General features: G+C 37.9%; 4 protein-coding genes and 1 pseudogene across 6 annotated transcripts; 4 read left to right on the top strand and 1 right to left on the bottom strand.

Annotated features, from left to right (window-relative positions):
* Nucleotides 1-1,690: 1,690 nt before the first annotated feature.
* On the top strand, nucleotides 1,691-4,253 carry LOC133743210 (basic transcription factor 3). Of its 2 annotated transcripts, XM_062171074.1 has the most exons (6): nucleotides 1,691-1,830; nucleotides 2,676-2,743; nucleotides 2,999-3,147; nucleotides 3,243-3,299; nucleotides 3,751-3,789; nucleotides 3,897-4,253. In XM_062171074.1, exons 2-6 carry the CDS (start codon nucleotides 2,676-2,678, stop codon nucleotides 4,082-4,084), a joined length of 501 nt encoding a protein of 166 aa, XP_062027058.1. In that variant the 5' UTR covers nucleotides 1,691-1,830; the 3' UTR covers nucleotides 4,085-4,253. The 2 variants fall into 2 exon arrangements, with proteins under 2 accessions (XP_062027058.1, XP_062027057.1); XM_062171073.1 differs by lacking the exon at nucleotides 1,691-1,830 and having other exon boundaries at nucleotides 2,670-2,743.
* A 369-nt stretch (nucleotides 4,254-4,622) lies between these two features.
* On the top strand, nucleotides 4,623-5,391 carry LOC133745105 (kunitz trypsin inhibitor 5-like; annotated as a pseudogene).
* A 354-nt stretch (nucleotides 5,392-5,745) lies between these two features.
* LOC133743209 (GEM-like protein 4) lies at nucleotides 5,746-7,237 on the bottom strand. Its single transcript, XM_062171072.1, has 4 exons — nucleotides 6,885-7,237; nucleotides 6,718-6,804; nucleotides 6,233-6,513; nucleotides 5,746-6,095 (listed from the first exon to the last, which is right to left on the bottom strand). The coding sequence occupies exons 1-4, from the start codon at nucleotides 7,057-7,059 to the stop codon at nucleotides 5,907-5,909; spliced, it is 732 nt and encodes a 243-aa protein (XP_062027056.1). The 5' UTR covers nucleotides 7,060-7,237; the 3' UTR covers nucleotides 5,746-5,906.
* A 1,382-nt stretch (nucleotides 7,238-8,619) lies between these two features.
* LOC133742565 (DNA-directed RNA polymerases II, IV and V subunit 12) lies at nucleotides 8,620-9,999 on the top strand. Its single transcript, XM_062170248.1, has 3 exons — nucleotides 8,620-8,771; nucleotides 8,863-8,955; nucleotides 9,735-9,999. The coding sequence occupies exons 1-3, from the start codon at nucleotides 8,726-8,728 to the stop codon at nucleotides 9,755-9,757; spliced, it is 162 nt and encodes a 53-aa protein (XP_062026232.1). The 5' UTR covers nucleotides 8,620-8,725; the 3' UTR covers nucleotides 9,758-9,999.
* A 2,118-nt stretch (nucleotides 10,000-12,117) lies between these two features.
* LOC133742563 (uncharacterized) lies at nucleotides 12,118-18,888 on the top strand. Of its 2 annotated transcripts, none has more exons than XM_062170247.1 (7): nucleotides 12,118-12,319; nucleotides 13,632-13,739; nucleotides 13,855-13,898; nucleotides 14,989-17,049; nucleotides 17,718-17,822; nucleotides 18,047-18,221; nucleotides 18,343-18,888. In XM_062170247.1, the coding sequence occupies exons 1-7, from the start codon at nucleotides 12,317-12,319 to the stop codon at nucleotides 18,556-18,558; spliced, it is 2,712 nt and encodes a 903-aa protein (XP_062026231.1). In that variant the 5' UTR covers nucleotides 12,118-12,316; the 3' UTR covers nucleotides 18,559-18,888. The 2 variants fall into 2 exon arrangements, with proteins under 2 accessions (XP_062026231.1, XP_062026230.1); XM_062170246.1 differs by having other exon boundaries at nucleotides 14,947-17,049.
* The last annotated feature ends 2,629 nt before the right edge of the window (nucleotides 18,889-21,517 follow it).

The raw sequence follows: 21,517 nt of genomic DNA, 5'->3' as shown, positions 1-21,517 counted from the left end.
GGTTCAGCACAGCAAGACCCCGTTTGGTTCGCAGGAATGTCAAAATTGGAAAAGGATTTATTTTCCTTTCCAGATGGATATGGAATGGAATATGTTTTGGTATTTCCATTTGAGTGTTTGGAATATTACTAGAAATTAAATTTTGGAATTAATTTTTCATTTCTATTGTAGTATTTGGTAAGTCATAAGAATGGAATATGAAATTATAATTTTCAATAACGCCCTTTTACTAATTAAAGTACAGCAATTTATAAGAAATATTGGTGGGGAATATAAATTTTTAGAGGGATAATTAATGTAATTTTGCCTTTGACAGTGGGAAATGGAAATAGAATACCACCCCTGACTAGGTAATTCTATTCAGGCTTTATGAGGGAGTCAATTTCCAGTCAAATCTTATTTTTTATTTCATTTCCAATCTTTAATTACAACCAAACGGAACATCTGAATGGAAAATTAAATTAATTCCCATTCCATACCATGATTTCCTGCCATCCAAACGGGGCCCAATTGTTAAAGGAGGTGGTTCCGAAAGACGAAAGAGGGGAAGGGACAAGGAGGGTTGCCGTCTTGCTGATGCCGGCAGATGACGCCTATTGGGTTTGAAGTTACTATGGTGGGAAGTGGCGAATGTTAATTAGGATGTCAATGAAAAACATGCAATACCATATAGGATAGTTCTATAATGCTCTAAAGTATTTAAACTCATAAAATGTGATTAGTTAGATTAGTTCTGTAGTCCCATGCCTCGAACTAATTGAACGAGTTACATTTGTCACATTTTTAAAGGACTATATAACTAATCTATAGTTATACTTGACCCTTAACAAGTAGAACATTTGTAGTGGTAGATTAGGAAGGGACATATCTACCATTGCAAAAATCTAATCTATCAAAGATGTATTGGTATTGTACCGGAAAATGTAATTAATGACGTGAAAGTCATTTCAGCTCCTGTATTTTAAGAAAGTGCGGTAAGCATTTTAAATAGTTGATTTAAGAAAAATGGAGTTATATAATTAAGCTGGTGACTCTTCTCCACATCCATATTATTGATGAAAGAAGAATACAACCAGGGAAAATAGTGCTTAGACCCAACAATTAGAATTGATAAACAAATCATTATCAGTATAATCCATTAGTCCATCCTCTTTAAAAATAAAAAAATAAAGCTCAACAATTGTTGCGAGCGAAAACATTACACAAAGAGGATGTCATCGAATGCAGACTCCAAATTAGTTTTAAGTACAAAAGTCTTAGGACCAAAATTTAGATATTACATACTTTGTGGTTATTATGAACAACGAAACCGACAAAAAACCATTCACCAGTTATAAGATAAAAATCGACAAACTCCTGAATATTATATTAAATAACAAAATAAATCTACAAACATATCACACGCTTCACTATAAAAGTTTCGAATAGATTTACAACCTGTCTAGACTTATATCATGTTTTTTTGAGAAGTTAAATGACTAACCATATATACAAATGCCAAGACTAACCAATCATAAAAATATTTGTGTAACAAAAGTCTATTGAAAATTTATTCAAAAAAAGAAAAAAAAAGTCTTTTGAAAATAAAGATAAAGCTGCGAGCAAAAAAGAAGAAAATAAATAAAAAGGTTTTTGTTTCTTTCCTTGGGATCATAGAGTGCCACGTGGTAAGCGAGGTGGTTTGGTGACCGTCAGATGTGGGGGAGAGGCGAGAGGGGGCTTTTATAGCGGAGAAAACCTAACCTATGCGCCGTCTGAGGTCTTCGCTTCTTAACACTCTATCTCCTCTTATCTCACTCACAAAAACCCTAAGAACTCCAAAACCCAAAGGTACTTGCTTTCTTCTCTAACTTGCTAGACTGTCTGCGTTTTCGGCTGATTCTGATTCTGGGTTCGTTTATGCTTGTTTAATTCGGAGGGATTAATCTTTGATCATTAATCCAAGTGCGATAGATTCAGTTTCTAATCTATCCTACTTTTTTCCTAATCTAAAATTCATCTTTTGCCTGGTGGGTATTGCAATTCTGCACCAAGTTTTGTACTTTAGACCTGTATCCTTGTGTTTTCTCAACTCTCTGGGAGGAGTCTGCCTCACATGTTTATTCAATGGGATTGCGATTCTGCTATAGTTGGGCTCCGATTGTTTACATATGCTCTTGCTATCACTTTAAAAGCGTCTTATCTTGTTTTTTTTTTACCCTTTGCCTGGGATTCCACTATGACTGTCTTTGTGTATATCTGGTTTAAAAGTTGTGTAATTTTAGGTCAGTTGGAATACTTTCTTTTGTATATACATCCACCGACTCATATATGGTTATAAATGCCCACCCCCTGTTTAGTTGTAATGTTGATTTTTAGTTTTCCGCTTTGAAAGTTTTGAGATGCAAGACATCTGATTTTAGAACTGAGTGAGTTGCCTTTACAATTCAGAAATGTAGTTCAAAGATGCAAAATTTTATTTGCCAGCTGGTTTGAAATAGATTTTGAAAGAACTTACTTACCAAGTAGTGTAAATTAATAGCTCAAGTGACAATATTTATGTTTGTGTGGTTGCGTTCTTGTATGGTATTGTCAGGTTCAAATTTAGGGCTACTTGACATGCTAGGTTTTTTTTTTAATTGTAGGTTGCAGTTGAAATTTAGTTCGTCGTCTTACTTTATTCTCTTTTTATGCAGATGAATCGGGAGAAACTTATGAAGATGGCTGGTGCTGTTCGCACTGGTGGAAAGGGTAGCATGAGGAGGTGGGATACTTTTCATTTTGAAACTTTTATATTATACACCTAGTGAACTCACAAGGCTGTTTGTGTACTTTTATTATGGTTGTGGTTTTGACAAAACACATAGGTAAATTGCTTGTAACTTGAAAGTTAAACTCCTATACTATCATGTCGGAGGAGCAATATGGGGAAACGACCTATTTTGTAATTATCATATCTTTATTATGTTTATATTTTTTGTACCTGATTTGGTTCCTTCAAATTTGCTCTTAACTACAGAAAGAAGAAGGCTGTTCACAAGACAACCACCACAGATGACAAAAGACTTCAGAGCACCCTCAAGAGAATAGGGGTGAATGCTATTCCTGCAATCGAGGAGGTCAACATTTTTAAGGATGATGTAGTTATTCAGTTCATAAATCCTAAAGGTGAAGCCAACCTAGCAGTGACTTGGTTCTTTTAAACTAATATTTTGTTTTTCATTCCCTCCATTATATCTAATAATTTTTCTTTTATATTTCAGTTCAAGCTTCTATTGCTGCCAACACTTGGGTTGTTAGTGGTTCTCCTCAAACAAAGAGTATGCTTCCATTCTTCTATATATTTTAGATTTGATCCGGTGTTTAACCTGTGGTTAGTTATCATCTGATGATTACCTTGTAGTTTTTGCTTGTATGATCAGTTTTCGTTTCTAATTTTCATCATGTCTTTGTGTATGATTAGGTTATGGCACCTTCTTTTTAAGTTGTCAATTTTACTGTAATTCAAGTTTGGTTTTGTGTGAGAGTTTGTGCATCTTTCTTTTGCAATCATTTTTTTGACTGTTTTCCTTTCAAGCTAATGTGCATTTATACTTGAATTTTGTTTAAGCTAGTAAACCGTTTCTTTTGGAAACTTGTGTATAAGCTGCTAAGCGCCCTTTTTTTTTAGCTTTCTCTTTTCTTCACTCACCAACTGTTCTCTTTTCTAATCATTTTTCTTTTCAACTTCGTATTGGTATGTGACTAAACATATGGTCTTCTCTCTTGTAGAGTTGCAGGATATTCTACCTAGTATTATCAGCCACTTGGGTAAGTGTGCTTGTGCTCCTTTACTCTTTTTTTTATCGTTGCTCATGTTCTTCAGTCCCTTTGAGGATGACTCTGGAGCTCATAATGACACATTTCATTATTTTCAGGGCCAGATAACTTGGACAACTTGAAGAAACTAGCAGAGCAGTTTCAAAAGCAATCCCCTGGTGCTGGTGTTGGTGGAGCCACTGCCCCAGAGGATGATGATGATGAGGTCCCAGAGCTTGTTGCTGGGGAGACCTTTGAAGCTGCTGCCGAGGAGAAGGATAAGAAGGAGGAGAGTCAAGCTTCTTAGGAGAATCAACTGCCTTGGATTATGTTATTTATATACTTTCAATGTGAAAGTTTTTTGATTTTTCCTTTACATTGTTAAGTCTGACCATGTTTGATTCGACCTCTCTTGTGATACACTGGATAGTTATCTTTTATCCTTTGGTTTAAATCTAGTTTTACTATTTTCTAAATCCTGGTTGGATTGCTGTTTTAGGCAATATTTGCATCGAGAGTTAAGATATTAAAGCATTATATTTTGGGTGTTCCATTAGGAAATTGATATCGACTGAAGAAATATATTAATCCGTGGTGTCAAAGTCTTGTGCTTGTGTATTAAGAACTGAAACTGGCACTACCTCACCGGCCTATATATATAGTTACTTCAGTGCCACCAATTTAATATGCGTTTGTTCATGATATCACGCTCGTGTAGGCGAAAACTTGAACTTGGAATATGGATATTTTGACATTTGACTTCCTTTTTTATTTCAAGGACTTGGCTAGTGATGGTTTTATGACTAATGGGATAAGAAGTTAAGAACTTCTCTGCCAACTATAACATGTTTGGCAAGATTGTTGGCAATTAGGCATAACACTGCTATAAATAAAAGCCAACCCTTCATGTTTCTCTGTTCATTGCAGCTATGAGACCCTGCGCATTGGCATCACTAGCCTTTATCTGATGCTGCTCCTGCTCCAGTGCTTGACATCAAAGATGATAATCTCCGAAGTGGAGTGGAGTATTGGATCCTGCCGGTCATCCGTGGGAGAGGTGGGGGGCTAACTCTGCCCACCGCTGGCAACAGAAATAAAACTAACTGCCCACTTAATGTTGTTCAAGAGCAACACGAGGTATCCAATGGTCTTCCACTCACATTATCGCCTGTGAACTTGAAGAAAGGCGTTGTTCACCTATCCACTGATCTTAACATTAAGTTCTCTACTTCTGCAGCTGTAACAATCTGTCTGGAGACTTCAAAGGTTTGGAAGTTAGACAATTTTGATGAATCAGCAGGGCAATGGTTTGTCACGAGTGGCGGCGTTGAAGGCAACCCGGGTCCTAAAACTATAAGCAACTGGTTTAAGATTGAGAAATATGATGATGACTACAAGCTCGTTTTCTGCCCCACTGTCTGTAATTTCTGCAAGGTTCTATGCAGAGATGTTGGCATTTATCTTGAAGATGGGGATTAGGCGTCTGGCTCTAAGTGATGTACCAATTAAAGTCATGTTCAAGAGAGTATAAGCTGACTCAGATCAGATGCTTTTGTACTTGAATTTCAGTTGACTAATAAATAAGACAGCTGCAACTGTTGCTGTTAACCAATCTATCTATGCTTGGATCATTATACTGATTCTGTTGAGAATCTAAATTTTAATATTGAAGAGTGCAAGCTAAGGGTCAATCATGTCTCCCATCTATATATGAATATATTTTCATTTGTTAAATGCTTGCTTCCAAAAAAATACAGATGGCTTGACAACTAAATTGCCAAACCTTCAGGGTAAACAACTTCGTTCGATTAAGAAACAGATTTGCTGCAGGTTCCATTACTCTACCTTATTAGAACAGAAATAGGGTTTTTTTTTTTCGTTCATCATCTTTCAGCTTTAATTTTCATGAGAAGTAAGTGTGACCAAGGGTAATTCGTCGAAAATGAAAGCATCAATAGTCAAAACATATAACCGGGAAAGAAGGGTGAACTTGATAAAAATATGTTACACACACATATAAAGGTCATTCGGATTATATATGAATACACAACAGTTGCTGATTCTAGAATCCCATCAATCTATCTCAAAAAACACGTTTTGTGGGGCGTTCCCCTCTATTAACTTTCTACTCAATCTTGATTGCTCATACTCATAGAAATGGCCTTCTGAAGATTTCTCAAAGCTTTTTCATACCGTAAGAATCCCATAAACCAGAACTCGAAATCATCATCAGTAACTATCTCTATGTACTTCTGTTGTGGTTTGTCCACATTCTCACTCTGGCTAGCTATTTTGATCTTTGTTATAGGTATCACAACCTGCAATCATACACAAATTGGTTCAATGTAGTACATACATGTATATACACACGAGTTTGTGATTCAAAAAGGATGACTCTGACTGATTGTGTTGTGAACTTGCGAGAAAAAAAAAAACATGCAAGCTAGAGTTTTACCTTGTAAGGAGTTCTGATAAGTTGGTTGGTATTAGTTGCAGAAGGGACAGTGATGGATCTTTCACTGCAGAAAGCAAGCTTTTCAGTAGAAATGAAAAGGAGGCCAGAAATAGGACCAGCAGTTGTTGAGAGGTAGCACTGTGAGGCCTTCAACAGCTCTTCACCTTCATTCACACCAAATATCTGTTTAAATATATTTCCCCTTCCACCTTCTTGAATAATTCTCTTCCCCAAACTCAACTTTCCCTTGACAGTTTCAGACAACTTTGGCCCAAGTTTCACTGCAAACGCAAATTAACATCAATATCATTCATCCAATTCAATTAATCTTATTCTTATCTATATATGCACTTTCTGGTTAATAACCTTGTAATACTAGAGATCAATTGAAGTACTTTACTTGCTGGTTGGTTAACAACTTAATCAAGATCTAGTTCGAGTCTGAGTTTGAGTTTGAGTTTGAGTTGGAGGAGGAAGAAACTCACCGTGCTCGCGGATCCTGTATGCAAAACTGCTGCTTTTCCTGTCACCAAATTTTTTCTTGAGGCCTTTCCTTGAACTTGAATCACCACCTGATCCATCATTACGTACTTGGTCGTCAGCACAGACAGACGAAGAGTTGGTTCTTATATGAATTCAGTACAAAACTTACTGGTTTTGAAGGAGGAAGAGCCCTCTGAAACTGAAGAAGATGATGGGCTGTGCCACAAGCTCACAGGTTCGGATAGAGAAGAGTGCTGCTGCTGCAGCCCTTCTCTCTCTGGGGTAGTGTCATATGAGTTCATATATGGACTCGCAACAAATTCGTCTCCAAATCTCTCCCTCATATTAATCCGTATGTAGCTTCTCTCTCTCGATCAAAGATGGGTTCTCTCCTCTCTCTCTCTCTCTCTCTCGCAAACAAATAGCTGTCCTGCTTATCGTGCTACTCCATCTACTTGCATTATATAATCACAGTTTTACTAACTACGAGATATAATAATCATCCTGACAAAAAAGCCAAAGACTGAGCGAGTGAGCGAGGTAGACAGGAACCAAGCACTGAACGACTTTCAAAGATTCCCTTTGTGGCGTTGAAATTGAACAATATTTTGAACAAATTAATTATTTAATTATAATGATTTAAGAGCGAGTGGCTTTTCTTTGACACAACTTCCAGAACATGATCCACTTTCCTGGCAAGGCAATCACCGAGCTACGAAAATGGATGGAAAGTTGCTTCGCTTTCCAATTCCTCCAAGTCAACAAAAGCTGGCTGATTCGGACGCCACCTTTTTTTCCCCTATATATCTTGACTACCTGTATAGTGTGTGACCACCTTTTCTTCATTGCTTTAATTCTAAACAATTAACACTTCGATCCAGCGTGATAAAGTGTTTTTTTTTTTTTTTTTTTTTTTTTTTTTTTGAGATGGGCTGGTGCGGCTGCCCATTAATGAAATTGCAGAATACAAATGGGGCATGAACTTCATATTACAATAAGCATAAAGAGAATATCCTGAAATAATACCAGGATTCTCCACAAAATCTATGTATTCTAACAAGCACCAATTAACAAAGAGTACACGAATGACTACTCCATTTGCTTTGACATAGTGGTGATATACCGGAAAGATAACTCTATAACGAAGAAGCATCAATACAAATAGCACAGCAAGTTTGAGGGGCCTTTGAAAAGTGTTTAGGGTCAAAAGGTTTAATTGAAAAGTGATACTAATAGAAACACACTATCATCATCCTACATATTTATCATAACCCATAAAATATTTTGATTCCCAAATAAAAATTCCAACTCCCTGATCCCTTAACCCTAACCCCAAATGATCAAACACTCCTTCCAATTTGGCAGAGATAAATCTCAACCCTAATTGTCAGATTACTCTTTTTATTTTGTCAGAAAGTAATATCTCCAATCACTTAGTGTGGTAAAGTTGATCGACCGGCCTAGCATGAAACCTCCACATCTGGCATTCGAGTCTCAACTCCCACAAGTTTGTAGCCAGCAGGTTTGAGGGGCCTTTGGATCCATGCGCCTGCGGCAGGGGATTAGTCTTGCTTTGCTGATATACTCTCGTGTCTCGTGGACCTCAGTCCGAATACTGAATGGGTGGTTGTATTACTAATTCTCGTTAACGTAGCTAAAGTTGTTTGCTACCTCAGCCCAATAAAAAAAAAAAAATGACAACAATATCTCCAAAATGGTCAACCAACCGGAATCGAACTGGCCCCGACAAGTAAATGACAAACAAAATACCAGCCCAATGACACTTGGTCCACCCATGTAAAGCAACAACGAATAAATGAAAAGCCCAATGTCAATTTACAACAGTTGTGTCCAAATAACTATATTCGGCTTGAAGTTTAAGAACCCGACCCGAGATTATTTCTATGTATAAATTGCTGGAAGAACCCCCGCCGGCCTCCCCAGAATTCCAACCTATTTTGTTCGAGAGAAATTAAAAACCCTAGAGGCTAGAGAAGAGAGCAGAGACCCATGGATCCCCAGCAGCCAGCAGAGCCAGTGTACTACATTTGTGGAGGTACTCGATCTTCCCTTGGGTTTCGTTTGAGAAAATTCAATTTGCGAAACTAAAACCTTGTTTGTTTGTTTGTTTGTTTGTGGTGTTGCAGATTGCGGCATGGAGATCCCTTTGAAGCCAAACGATGTGATACAGTGCCGCGAGTGCGGTTACCGCATCTTATACAAGAAGCGCACTCGTCGCAGTAAGTTTTTTTTTAAATCTTTCTACCTTCTGTTTCTTCTCATTCATATATGGCTGGATACTACTCTTGCCTAACGGGCCGACCATGAATTGTTGTTGTTAAGTTAGTAGGAATGGTACGGCCAATTGTCAAGTCTGACTCTCGATTAATTGCTATGACATCTGGTTCCTTGATTATGATGAGGATGCCGTCATTGAATGTTAGCTTTATAATTTGGAACTTGAACAAATCTGATAAGTGGTTATCATGAGCCTGGAGCTTGAGTAGACTTGAGGGTTAATCATCTCTTTTGAAGGCAGTTCTTACTAGTTGCCCAATTAAAACATAAAACCGAGAGCGGAAACCCTTGTTGGTTTGTTCTTTTGGCACTATTTTACTCTCATGGGGCCTTCATGTTTGCAATTGATTGGTAGGGATAATCTCCTTGTAGTTTTATGGATAATATTGTTTGTTCCAGTTAGCATCATGTCATGTTATGCTGGCCTCCATCATCATGTGTTTGTCATAAAGAAATCTCCAATACTACACTATCAACGCAATTATCATAGACAAGTTGGCCCTCTTCCAATTGTGAATTCCAGTATTCACCAATTTGGAAAGAGAAAGACACACTATGAATGCCTCCTAATTAGCATCTTAAATGCCTTCTCTGCACTTTTGAGTACAAGTTCCTGGTCCAAGTGTTTAACTTGGGCCTTTTTGCTCCTCCGCTGATTATGTCAACCAATCTATCACACTCTGTATCACAATATTGAACTATATAAATTTGGCTCTTGCAGTTGTTCAGTATGAGGCACGCTGAAGAAACCCTGCAGAGGATGGGCATTGCAAAACCGAATAAGGGCAAGTGTCGTGGTTTAGCAACGTAATCTTTTTCTGCTTTGGTCTGTTTGTGCCAATTGGAACTATATAGTCTGATAATCTCTTGAACTGGTTTCTCAATGTAATGGGTGCTCGTGTGTAATCTGTAATCATTTAGGACTGACTGATTATGTAATGGTAATATAGTCTATGAAATATGCATTGGCCACCTTGGGATGATAATTATGTTGTGCAAATTACATGAACATATTATATGAGAGTGAGGATTGTATGTTAGCGTTTTTCTTTGCTTGTTAAAATATGGAGAGGACTTTAAGCTTGTATGAAGTTTGAACAGCAGATCAGAGTATGAAGCTTTAAGTGAGGGAACACGACCAATCCTACTGCCCAATTGCTCTTCTCAGGTCTTAACTAGCATTTCAGAGACTGGCTTGGGCTTCGAGTTGGCGAATTCTTACTCGTGCAACTGTTAGTTTCGACTTTCGAGACGTGTGCGTTTCCAACCAGGGCTGCAGCGCATGGAGGACACGTTTAAGGCATGCTTCTCTTCGGCCAGTTCATGACATCATTTACTCTTCATATATTTCATCGAGTGAAACCATGCCTCATTGTATGGGTCCAATTTTTTAATTTTTTTATTATCACTTTTTAAATAGAAGTTGGTTATAATTATATCACCAGTCAAAACAACTAGAATCTACAGACACTTAAATAAGAAAATTGACAAAGAAATAACCAACCTTCCATTTAAGGCACTGCAACTCTATGCTGGCATAATTACAAGCCCAATATGAGTAAGAATAACCTCGCCTAAGAAGAAATTGGTATCTAAACTTCACCTGTCAGCACGCACTTGCGGTACAAAATGAAGACTAGAAATATCTTAGAGAGCTCCTTGAAGCTATCCGTATGCATACTAGACTTGAAAAGACAGTAATATAATACCAGTTACATTCAAGATAGTTACCAATTCCTTAAGAAGTCATGATCCAGATACACTAGCACGTGAAGACCATTTGTTGACCCAGAATACTCAAGAAGGTCCACTTCACTAAGTAATAAACCTCCCCTCCTTACAAGCACCTGACTTGGGCCTGAATCTGGACTTGGGCTGATTCAGATTCAGGCCCAATTTTAGTCTAGGCCACAACTCTAGAACCTAATAGAAACATGGCCGCTGCACCGGAAATTGCAGGCCAATCAAGCCGCCAACTGTCTCACCTAGCAGCAATCGGCGTTGGGTGCGATTGAGCAAGGCCAGCGCTAATCACGAAACCCTAGGCTTAAGGTTTCTTTGGTTTTCTTATTACGTTTTACATGTATGAGTAATGTTTCCTGTATGGTAACACTTTGGTTTTTAATCTCACCCAAAAATAAAAAGAGTTAGTTTTTTTTTTTTCTAAAATTAATTATCGATATAAATTCTCTCTGTCAACTCTCTAAACTTTATAATCTCAAAAGATTTCAAAGTTCGTGTACATAAAAAAGGGTAAATTTCGGTTATACAAATTAATTTGTGCAACATATTTGTCAATTGTCAAAATTCTAAAAATGGGTGGAAGTTCGACCGACTGATAGTCTGATATGAAAATTATTTAAGTCTATACTAGTATGAACTTGTGTATCTAAACTTCTCTTATTTGCATATATTTGGCACTCTAAGTTCATGATTTAACCGTTCAAAAGTTAAATCAAATTTTTTTTTTGATCGGGGAAGTTAAATCACTTCTATAAAAGTGATCTCTGCAACATATCAATGTAATTAGAACTCGTTCGATTGCATTAAATAGTTAATCATGACACCGTTAACTTTCACAGTTTCACTATAACTATTCATTTGTTTGTTGCTATTGAATGAGTAGATGATTAGCGATGATCTTTGAAGGTAAATTTAACTTTTGAAAGGTCAAATAATCAATTAGACTATTAAATATAAAAGAAATTTTGGAGCACACGGGCCTGTATGAAGGTAAGATTTTTCAGTCTAATAATTGATATTTATAACTTATTTTTGAATCATCCTACTAATCAAACTCCACTAGATTCAACTAGGTTGATTCTTTCGGAATAAGCAAAAACCAAATTTGAAATTCAAATTGGTTGCGAAACCAAGTTATCAATCTAGTAAACCATTAACCGGAAGTAGATAATTTATGGATGGATTAAAGAGTTTAATTAGTTCTTTTAGATGAAAAAGCTAAACACTAAAGAAATAAAAAGATAAACTTGTAAATTGGTAAAATTCCAATTGCTGTGTGCTGTACTGTAGTCGTGTGACTAGTAAGGTAAAAAAGCTAATGATTATATAAATAGCAAAGAGCTGGTTAGGAAGCAGTGGAGTCAAAAAAAGAAAAAAAATGAAAATGGAGGCAAGTAACGCCTCCGCACAGAGCTCGTCGTCTTGTGTCAATTGTCAGTCAGCAGTCGTCACTTCTCAACTGCAAAGCTGTAACGCCTCTCTCTCTCTCTCTGGGCTTAGAATGGAATAGAAGAGAAGAGAAGCCAACCGAAGCAGCAGCTCACCTCTTCTTTAATCGTTATGGTTAGCTCCTCTCCTCTCCTCCCTTTAAAATCCTATCATTTCTTCTCTCTGCTAATTTGCTGCTAGCTGATTCCTCTAGAATTCAAACTAGGTATCTATTCGCTTCTGAATTTCAGCTTGTTAATTCTAAGCCAGTGTAAGTAACTTTAGATATTCTTGTTATCTTGGATCATCTCACAGCTTAATTTTCTATATTTTTGGGTGATCGATTCATGCAATTCAGCACTGGATTCCTAATCAACCGTCCCGTTGTTCGATTTCCACGCAACTGTTCTTGTTAAATGTGATCACTGTGTTTAGCTAGCTAGACAGCAATTTTCTCTCAACATCAATCATGTAATTGTATGGTGGAATTCTATCTTTTACTCTCTTGGATCGTCAGCTAAGCATTCTCTCTTCTTTCTTTCAATTTCACTCCTTTTGTTAATCAGACATTCACTCACACAATTGCTCAAGTAGTGAGCTGCTCTGTGTTTCATTTTGAGCTTGTGTGTTTCGGAGCAATAGCTTTCATTTGTGTAAGGGTCTAAAGGGATTCTTAGGGTTGTGTTTCTGGACCTTCATATAAAAAGCTTTTTGAGGCACCCTGCTTCGTGTTGTTTTTGCAGTTTACTCCTTTTGTCTTTGACTAGGCATATCTGTAGATTTACAATCATGTTCCTTTATCTTGGGAATTCCCTGCTTTTGTCTTAGTTATTCGGTAAAGTTCAATTGACGTTTGTCATTTCCGTGATTAATTTTCTCCATTGATTCTTATTGGTCTAAGAAACCGTTAGTTCAGGTATTACCGTTTTCTTTTGTCATTAATGTATTTGTTGTCGCAGCTTGATCATATCGAGTCATTGTGTTAGGAATATTCTTTGTGATGTATGGATTATGGATGTGATCCAACCGATTGACACTTTCTGTTGATAAGAAAGTAATTTGTAAAACAAAATAAAATCCAAGGGAATGTTTGCTGACATGTTCTTGCCATTTCCAAACAGAAAGAACATTTGAATTCTTTGGTTGTTACTTGTTACCTAAATAAAGTTACCAATTTCGACAGTTCACACATCTACCTGGTTTAATTCCTACTTATACATTTCCTTGTAATCTTCACATCACAATTTTCTTGTAACGTATAAATGTATGTTTAGTAATTACATATATAACTTGTATGGTGACCTTTTTTTGGCACCTTTAGCAACTCATCAACTGTAAAATTCATTCTGTTTCTACTGTGAAGTGCTCTACTATTTGTTTCACACCTTCTAATTTGCATTAGAGCAGCATTAACTGTTCTTATATTTTCTGCTATCTATGTGGACAGGCAACAGAAAAGATGCATCGTTGCCTAGGAAGAACCAATAATGATAGCCAAAAATTATCAATCAGAAGAAAATTTAAAGAAAAGAATAGTTTGCGGACATCCTTAGAGGTAATATCTGTTTCTTTTACAAAATTATTTGGATGTACGTTACTTATAATGCCATGACTTGAATATTCTCTTCCGACTAGTTATCTTGGAATGTGTTTTTTTTTTTTTTTTTCAGGATTGGGAAGCGGCTTCTGTCGCACGGAGGAACTTTAACCATAGGTAAAAGTTGTTTCAGTTGCCATTGACTGATAGCTTCTTTTCTCAGAGCTGCACCAAGAAAACCACCTACCCAACTTGTCATTTGCTGGGGTTTCTTGCCTCCTAAAGATTCTAGGGTTCGGCAGAAGGCCCCAGATTTGAGCCCAGGTCTATAAAGTGGGTTTTGGGAAGTTTTTGGTATTATAAAATTACATATATTAGTTTAATGTTTTCTGTCTTATGAGGTAGCTGTTACATTATGGATGACTGTACCTCTGTTTCTTAAATGTTTTGCATATTTATCAATCGTGAGGTATCTCCTCTTTTCCCCCTTATCACGATTGGTTGATATATCCTGCTTGCGAGCTATGCGTAGTTCAAATGCATAGGCATGTACTATGCATTACAGATACACTGGTGAAAATGTGTGTCTGCTTGCATATGTATATCTATAAAAAAAAAAAAAGGATCCAGGACGGGCCGATTCCTATCCTGGTCCTAAGGTGGGTCTGCCCTGCTTTCACATGGCACCCTTTTGTGACATGATTATATAATCATCATGTTGGCGATGCTATCATTTCGTATCCATTTCAATGCATGATATAGTCATCTGGTATATGTTCTCATTCACAAATTGGGTTGACGGGCTGGGAGAATTCGTACTGTCACTGGAACTTGGTGGTGAACAAGTTCGCTTTTAGTTGGTATTATATATCTCAAGCTTAAAATTATCATGCTTCCAGCTTTTCTTTTGTGCCATCTCTTTGGGCAGACTTATGAACATTTGAGAAAGAGTACTTCACTCTCATAATCTTGACCCAAGTTGAGTTAACAGTCCTAATTCAGCGAATTGGGAGCAGGGTAGTGTATGCCCAGAAATAATTGTTTTGTAATAAACGTGCAATTAGTGGTTGCTATGAAGTGTCTAACGGTCTAACCATTTGATATTCTGCATACCTGATTAACAGACAATAAATTCATTTTTTATGGACATTTTTGAGATGATTAATACTTCTCTTATGCATGACTGCAAATGATTGTTAATCTATCTCCTATTTTGACTCTTTAGGTCTGCTTTCCTTACATTGCTTTCCCTTGAACCTGACGACAGTTTGAGGATTGTTGCACTACCATTGCATTGCCCGGTCAGTACGAATTTCTCAGGATCTGGTGCTCGGGTGAATATGGATAGTTTGCGTCTGTTCTATACAAAAGGAGTGAAGGTTATTAGTCCAAAGGTGCAGCAAGGTTCTCCGCTTGCTGGTTCTTATTGTGGCAAATCATTTACGAATAGCCGCTTTGCTGTCTCAACTGTGAGACACCAATCTCGAAATAAAGAATTGGCATATGAAGCTACTAAATCGAATGAGCTTTCCAGGGAATCTTGTCAGAAGTCATTGACCTGCAGTGCTTCCTCAAGTATGATTGCAACTGGTTCTAATTCTAACAACTTGTCAGATACAGTTGGTGGTAGCGAAAAAGTTGACAATGTAAAGAGAAAATCAAGAAAGAAGGGGAAAAAGGGCAAGAAGCTTTCAGGCACCAGTAGCTCCACTGGACCTCACATGCTGTCAGTAGAATGTGCTGATGAAAGTTCAGCTTCCGAAACCTGTGGTAACAGTGGCGGGAGTGGGCACTGTGGGCCAGTATCACTTTCAACTACCCCAGAAGTTTCATTGCCTGAGAGTGGGGTCAAGAATGAATCCCCAAAATCATGCATCTCTCATCAAGATGAGCTGGAAGTGTATATACCTTCTGTGGGTTATTTGGGACATCAGAGTGTACTCCAAGATTCTGAGTTTCCCATCGAAGATTGGGTAGGGAGTATCCCTCGTATACAAATGAGTCATTGTAATGATCTCCATACCGGAGGTTACTCTGATATGCATGACTCTTTTGTTTCGGATTCAATTTCAGTTGGTTCAAACTGTGATGATAATGACAGTGATGGTCATGATGAAAAACATGCTGAGAAGGAAATTCACAGATTATATGAACCATCAGGTTTCAGTTCCAGAAAGGGATATTTTTCCTGTCAAAGCTTGTTGAATGATGTTGTAAAAATCCATGACAGTAGTGAGAGAACCAGGCATGGTATTCCAAAGAGAGCGGATAAAATGGAACTAAAAGATAGGGTTTCCAAGGAGTTAGAAAGAGAAGGTGAATCAAATCTGCTTCAGGTGCAGTACCTTCCTCATTTACTTTGTAAGGCAGGAATTCAAGTACAGAAAGAAACCTCACTTGCCGAAAGCAGCAGGGTAAATCCCAGTTCTGGATCTCTAAACCACAAGTTGGTGCCCATTGAGTTAAAGGATCCAGTGACAAGCTCTACTTCCAGTTTAGCTGATGTACATTCGGATAAGCCAGCTGATAAGAGATGGACTCCCACAGATGCTGCTAAAGGGATTACTGAAAATAATAGTTCTGAAGAAGCAGTAGTCTGTGTCGGTCAGAGTTCTGGAGACGTAACTTGTAATTCCGATAAAACTGAGGACATGCTTCTAAAATTAGGGTATCAGGATGCAAGCACAATTGAAGAGCTAAAAGACAAGCTTAATGCAGCTAAATGCATGAATTTTGAATCTAAAGATCTGAATGCAGTTGAACCTGAGTCAAACAGAATAATAGAAGCAGTGAATAATGCATGCAGGGCACAACTGGCATCTGAAGCTGTTCAAATGTTCACTGGTGGTCCAATTGCTGAATTTGAAAGACTTCTTTATCATTCATCCCCAGTTGTTCATGAATCACCCAATTTTATAAGGTGTCAAACTTGCTCACGGAACCAGGTACCAAGATTGCCAGTTTGCAGACATGAGACAACTAACATCTCTTTAGGATGCCTATGGAAGTGGTATCAGAGAAGTGGGAGTTATGGATTGGAAATAAGGGCAGAGGAATTTGGAAATTCAAAGGGACTGGGTGCTGATCGTTGTGCATTTCATGCTTATTTTGCTCCTTACTTGTCAGCGATTCAGCTTTTCCGGAGCTGTAGGAGTGATTCAGTCTGTAATGCAGTCTCTATAAACGAGCTGTGTATTTCGAAACAATCTTCAGCTCCAGCCAACAATCCTGTCCAGTTAACTGATACAACGAGGTCAAGTGACTTGGAGCTGCTTTTTGAATATTTTGAGTCTGAACAGCCTCAGCAGAGACAACCTTTGTATGACAAGTAAGTATGCTTTATACATGCTGCTGAAAGTTCTGGTTATTGAATTCTACAAACATGAAAGCTGATCATGATTTGGTCATATCTTAATTAGTCTTTGCTAAAGACATAAACCCGAGGTTGTAGGTTAAATTTCTGTAATGCACTATTGCATTACAATCCGCAATCCAAATACTGATGCATATATTGTATCAATATTCATCGATAAATAGTGGAAACTGATTTATGCAAGTCACCTCCTTCAAGCCAATGCAACCCTAAATCTTGAATCTGTTTCTAAAAGTACATCATTGTAGTTTGTAACTGTGTATATCATATTGGCTGATATGACCATGGCACATCTGCCTATTAATGTCATACCCTATAGGAAAAACAGCATAGGCCAACTGATTGATTTTATTATCCCTCCCGTATAAGATAGCGAGCACAAAGGATATTATGTATTTATTTTACTTTGTTTCTGTTGGTTGCTAAACACAGGAAAGAAAGAAGCTAATTGCTTTATCAATTAGTAAGAAAGTGAGCCAAAGGTGATATATCTTCTGTGTTGCGAAAAAGAAGTTAATTGCTTTATCAGTTAGTATATTTGTGATTGTGCAACTCTTTGCAGCTCTAAAGTACTCCTATGGAACTTAATTTGGCCTGGAAATCTATGTTTCTCCCTGTTTCAGGATAAAGGAACTGATTAGAGGTGATCAACCATCATATTCAAATGTTTATGGAGATCCAACTACTCTAGAAACGATAAATCTAAATGATCTCCATCCCAGATCCTGGTTAGTAATGAAACACGATTCCAACTTTTTAAAAATTGAAATGTGTTTGCAATATATCCTTTTTTTTTTTTGTGAGAATGTAATATATCCTTGTTAATATCATATGATGAAGTAAAACTAATATCTCTGTGTTTCACACCATTCATATACTCTTGAACAAATACAATTGTAAGTATCCAGTGAATTCTACATTGTACTTAACTTTCAAGGGCCACCATTTTCAGGTATTCAGTGGCATGGTATCCTATTTACAGGATACCTCATGGAAACTTGCGTGCGGCCTTCTTGACTTACCATTCTCTTGGTCATTTGGTCTGTAGAAGTGCCAATTTTGAGTCTCCAAGTGTGGATGCATGTATAGTATCTCCAGTTGTGGGTCTTCAGAGTTACAATGCTCAGGTAGTCATGCCTAATACTGCATTGATTGCAGAAATATCATGTAGCTTTTATGTGGATTTGACATGTAATTATGCATGCTGTATGGTGTGTTGAGGCGTAATCTAATATGGCACATGAACAGGATGAATGCTGGTTCCAGCCAAGGCACTCGGGACGGAGGCAGACAACTGTAACACCAGGGCCAGGCTTAAACTGTTATAATGGAGTCTTGGAGGAGCGTTTGAGAACACTTGAGGAAACGGCATCTCTTATGGCAAGAGCTGTTGTGAAGAAAGGAAGTATGACATCTGTAAACAGGCATCCAGACTATGAGTTCTTCCTTTCTAGGCGTCGCTAGCTGGTGGCAGTGCAGATCTTCGTTTTAACAAATCATTCAGTGGTATTCAATTTCCTACTGAGATATGCTATATTGGGATAGCATCAAACCTCATGCAGGGAGACAGGTAATTTATGTACCTTTAATTATAAGTTATAAGCTAGTTCCATATGTACATAAAGCTTTTCCTTCCAGCATTTGAGTGACTAAAATAAAAAATAATGCAACTCTCTCGAGTGCTTTAGAAGATCATGAAATTTTATCTGTTAATGCAAATGTAAATGTGTAGTTCACTTTCAAGTTTCAACACAGTTTCTGCTAGTCTACTAAAGAAATTTCGGAGATAAATGATTCGTTGTTGTCATTATTGTCTGAATGACTGCGGTTCTCTCTCGCGAAGTGCCGCCAAGGCTTGCCCTTGGCTTACGTTCACTGCATCTCCGATCCAATCTGGATCCAAAAAAGGGTGCTCGTACGTGGCACTAGCACCCACCATCTCCATCTCCCCTTTCCACATAATGGGAGGATTTTCGATGGTTGAGAAATGTTTCAGTGGTTTTATATAAGCCTCAGAATCTCATTTTCCAAAGAAATTGTGTTTTGGCTTCAATTTCAAATTTGGCTCTATCTGAGTCGAAATGAAAAAATCTCACTATTTAAAATTAGTTTTTTTTTTCTTTATAATGACTCAATATAATTTATTATGCTTATCAAGTAGAATAGATTGCCTACAAGGCGAAGTATTTTTCTTTATTATAGACTAGTCGACGCTCAAATTGTGTTACATGAAGTAGCCATTTTTTTTACTATTCTATACCCAAGTTAGGGTCAAATAATTAAAAAAAAAACCCTAGCCGATCTAAGACTAGAGTCGTTCATTTGCGAGATCTTGCTCGTTCGGTGGCGGCCTGACATCCGGGTTGGCTTCTGGCCTTGCTGACGTTAGTGGTTTGCTGCCGGACGGGTGTTTCTTTGGTGCTAGTGCTCGGTGGTGGCTTGGATTGGAAGTGTTGTGCCTAATTGCTTTGACATCTGGGTTCTTAGCCTTCACCGATTCCTTGTGCGTCGCCGACTCTGGATGGTTTTGCGGCGTTTGGTTGATTGGGTGGTGGTCGACGTCTTCTTGGATTGGCGGCGGCAGGCGTCCGGGTTTGTAGACGCCGACAAGTGTCCGGATTTGAAGATGGTTGCAGGAGTCCTGGTTTGGGCAGTGGTAGGGAAGTGGCTGTGCTGAGGGAGTTCTGGCTGGGCCTAAGTTTGGATAAGTTTTTATCAGGCTTTGGGCTTAGGCTCTTTCTTGTTGGGCTTCACTAGGCTGTTACTATCTTAATTAAAAGATTTTTCTAAGTTTCAATAATTCCCTAGTTTTTTAGGGAGAGCTATGCACTTTTGTGCACCCTAGTTTTCTGGGCTTGCTAGTGTAGAGAGCGTAAGTCTACACTACTATTGTTTCTTTTTACACAAAGTTAATGAATTTTTTGGATTACCACAATTGAGTGCAATGACAAAGAGAGATTCATGGTAATTTTCTTAGTGCAAGCTGAGATTTGTAGTTCTGTAGCCTCTTGAATATTTGAGCGAAAACTTATTAGTGGATGATATATTTTTTCCCTTACTTGCTTGACCACTGATTTATGGCACAAGTATATGGAGATTATCTTTATAAGTGTTGGGTTTTTTTTTTGAGAGACTCCATACGTGTCGTTCTGACCCTGTGATTGAATGAAATCTCTATTTCTTTGCCAAAAAAAAAAAAAAAAAAAAAGAAAGAAAGACCATACATTTTAAAAAAAAGAATCATCTTCTTATGTATTAGCAAATGTAAGAATGAAAAATTTTCTTTTGCAGGCTTGCCCCTAAGAGCAAATGCACCCCATACATCTTGGACGTCCAAGACCAGCCAAAATGGCAAAAAACCAAAAAAGATGCATGCACGCCAAACTTGTTGGACGACCAGAGGCCTTCCCGACCAAGCTCAATGGCAAGTCTTGGACTTTGTCTTGGTCGACCAATATGGCACATGGCTTCACATGGAAGCTGATGTAAGTTAATTGCTTTTGATAGTTTTTGTCTTGTAGTTAAACATGGTGGAATACTAGTGAATGATTGGATCACATGGAACCAATGGATTACATCTAAAAGAATAAGAACCATTGGATTAAATAGTGAATAATTGAGAGGCATTGACTTTGCCTATTTGGGGTGCATGAAAAAATTAGGAGGCAAAGACAATATTAGTGAATAGTGCACAAATGAGAGGCAAAACTTTGCCTTTTGCCCTTGCCTATAGACTCTTGGGGTGCATTTGCTCTAATAAACATGAATGGACTATTCATCATGTGATGACATTCGTAAACCTAATAACTTGAAATGTTTGTGAATTAGAAATATAGGTAGAGACTAGTGTTTGGCAGCTGCGACCAAGCAAAGCTAGTAAACAGTCTCTTTTTTAATGTGCGCGACGTGCCAGCACCGTGGGGTGCAATCGTTTGGGATGTCCCTGACCTGACTTCTGTCTTCAAGCTTGTGGACGAGGGGAGCACTAACCTCGTCACAAGGTTCTTCTGCCTTACGGATAAAGACTTTTGATGTGATCTATTGTGTCACCGAATCGATACTCAACGTTATAGGTTGAGCAGAGCAATCACCGGGAAAGAGGAGAAAACACAGGTTTTGCTAAAGCGTGACTTTAGCTTCACTAGTTTGTTGAGGTGTAACCTTAGCTTCGCTGGTTTCAAGTTGAAGATTGCTCCGGAGAGACTTTGGGTAATCTGTGTTGAGAATATATACATCCCACATGGAAAAAATGGGACATTGCCTATGAATTTATAAGGGTTTGGGCCACTCCATCCATTGCCAATTGGTTTTAGATGTGAACCCCAGATTACTTTATCCTGGTATCAAAGCGGGTTACCCACGTGTGCATGTCTAACGGCCACACGGGCTCCACGTCACCCAAAGTTGTCCACGTGTATGGCTT

This window comes from Rosa rugosa, chromosome 4 (assembly GCF_958449725.1).
Source record: "Rosa rugosa chromosome 4, drRosRugo1.1, whole genome shotgun sequence".
Classification (NCBI taxonomy): Eukaryota; Viridiplantae; Streptophyta; class Magnoliopsida; order Rosales; family Rosaceae; genus Rosa; species Rosa rugosa.
The sequence above is the reverse complement of the archived record's forward strand: the minus strand, read 5'-3'. Positions and strand labels throughout refer to the sequence as shown.

Coding starts and splice junctions, on each gene's coding strand:
- LOC133743210 (XM_062171073.1), top strand. CDS start 2,670: ATGCAGATGAATCGGGAGAAACTTATGAAGATGGCTGGTGCTGTTCGC. Junction 2,744..2,998: donor GGAAAGGGTAGCATGAGGAG/GTGGGATACTTT, acceptor TCTTAACTACAG/AAAGAAGAAGGCTGTTCACA. Junction 3,300..3,750: donor TGGTTCTCCTCAAACAAAGA/GTATGCTTCCAT, acceptor TCTCTCTTGTAG/AGTTGCAGGATATTCTACCT.
- LOC133743209 (XM_062171072.1), bottom strand. CDS start 7,059: ATGAGGGAGAGATTTGGAGACGAATTTGTTGCGAGTCCATATATGAAC. Junction 6,805..6,884: donor CTCTTCCTCCTTCAAAACCA/GTAAGTTTTGTA, acceptor ATGATGGATCAG/GTGGTGATTCAAGTTCAAGG. Junction 6,514..6,717: donor ATACAGGATCCGCGAGCACG/GTGAGTTTCTTC, acceptor TTGCGTTTGCAG/TGAAACTTGGGCCAAAGTTG.
- LOC133742565 (XM_062170248.1), top strand. CDS start 8,726: ATGGATCCCCAGCAGCCAGCAGAGCCAGTGTACTACATTTGTGGAG. Junction 8,772..8,862: donor AGTGTACTACATTTGTGGAG/GTACTCGATCTT, acceptor GTGGTGTTGCAG/ATTGCGGCATGGAGATCCCT. Junction 8,956..9,734: donor CAAGAAGCGCACTCGTCGCA/GTAAGTTTTTTT, acceptor TGGCTCTTGCAG/TTGTTCAGTATGAGGCACGC.
- LOC133742563 (XM_062170246.1), top strand. Junction 13,899..14,946: donor CGGAGGAACTTTAACCATAG/GTAAAAGTTGTT, acceptor TTGACTCTTTAG/GTCTGCTTTCCTTACATTGC. Junction 17,050..17,717: donor AGACAACCTTTGTATGACAA/GTAAGTATGCTT, acceptor TCCCTGTTTCAG/GATAAAGGAACTGATTAGAG.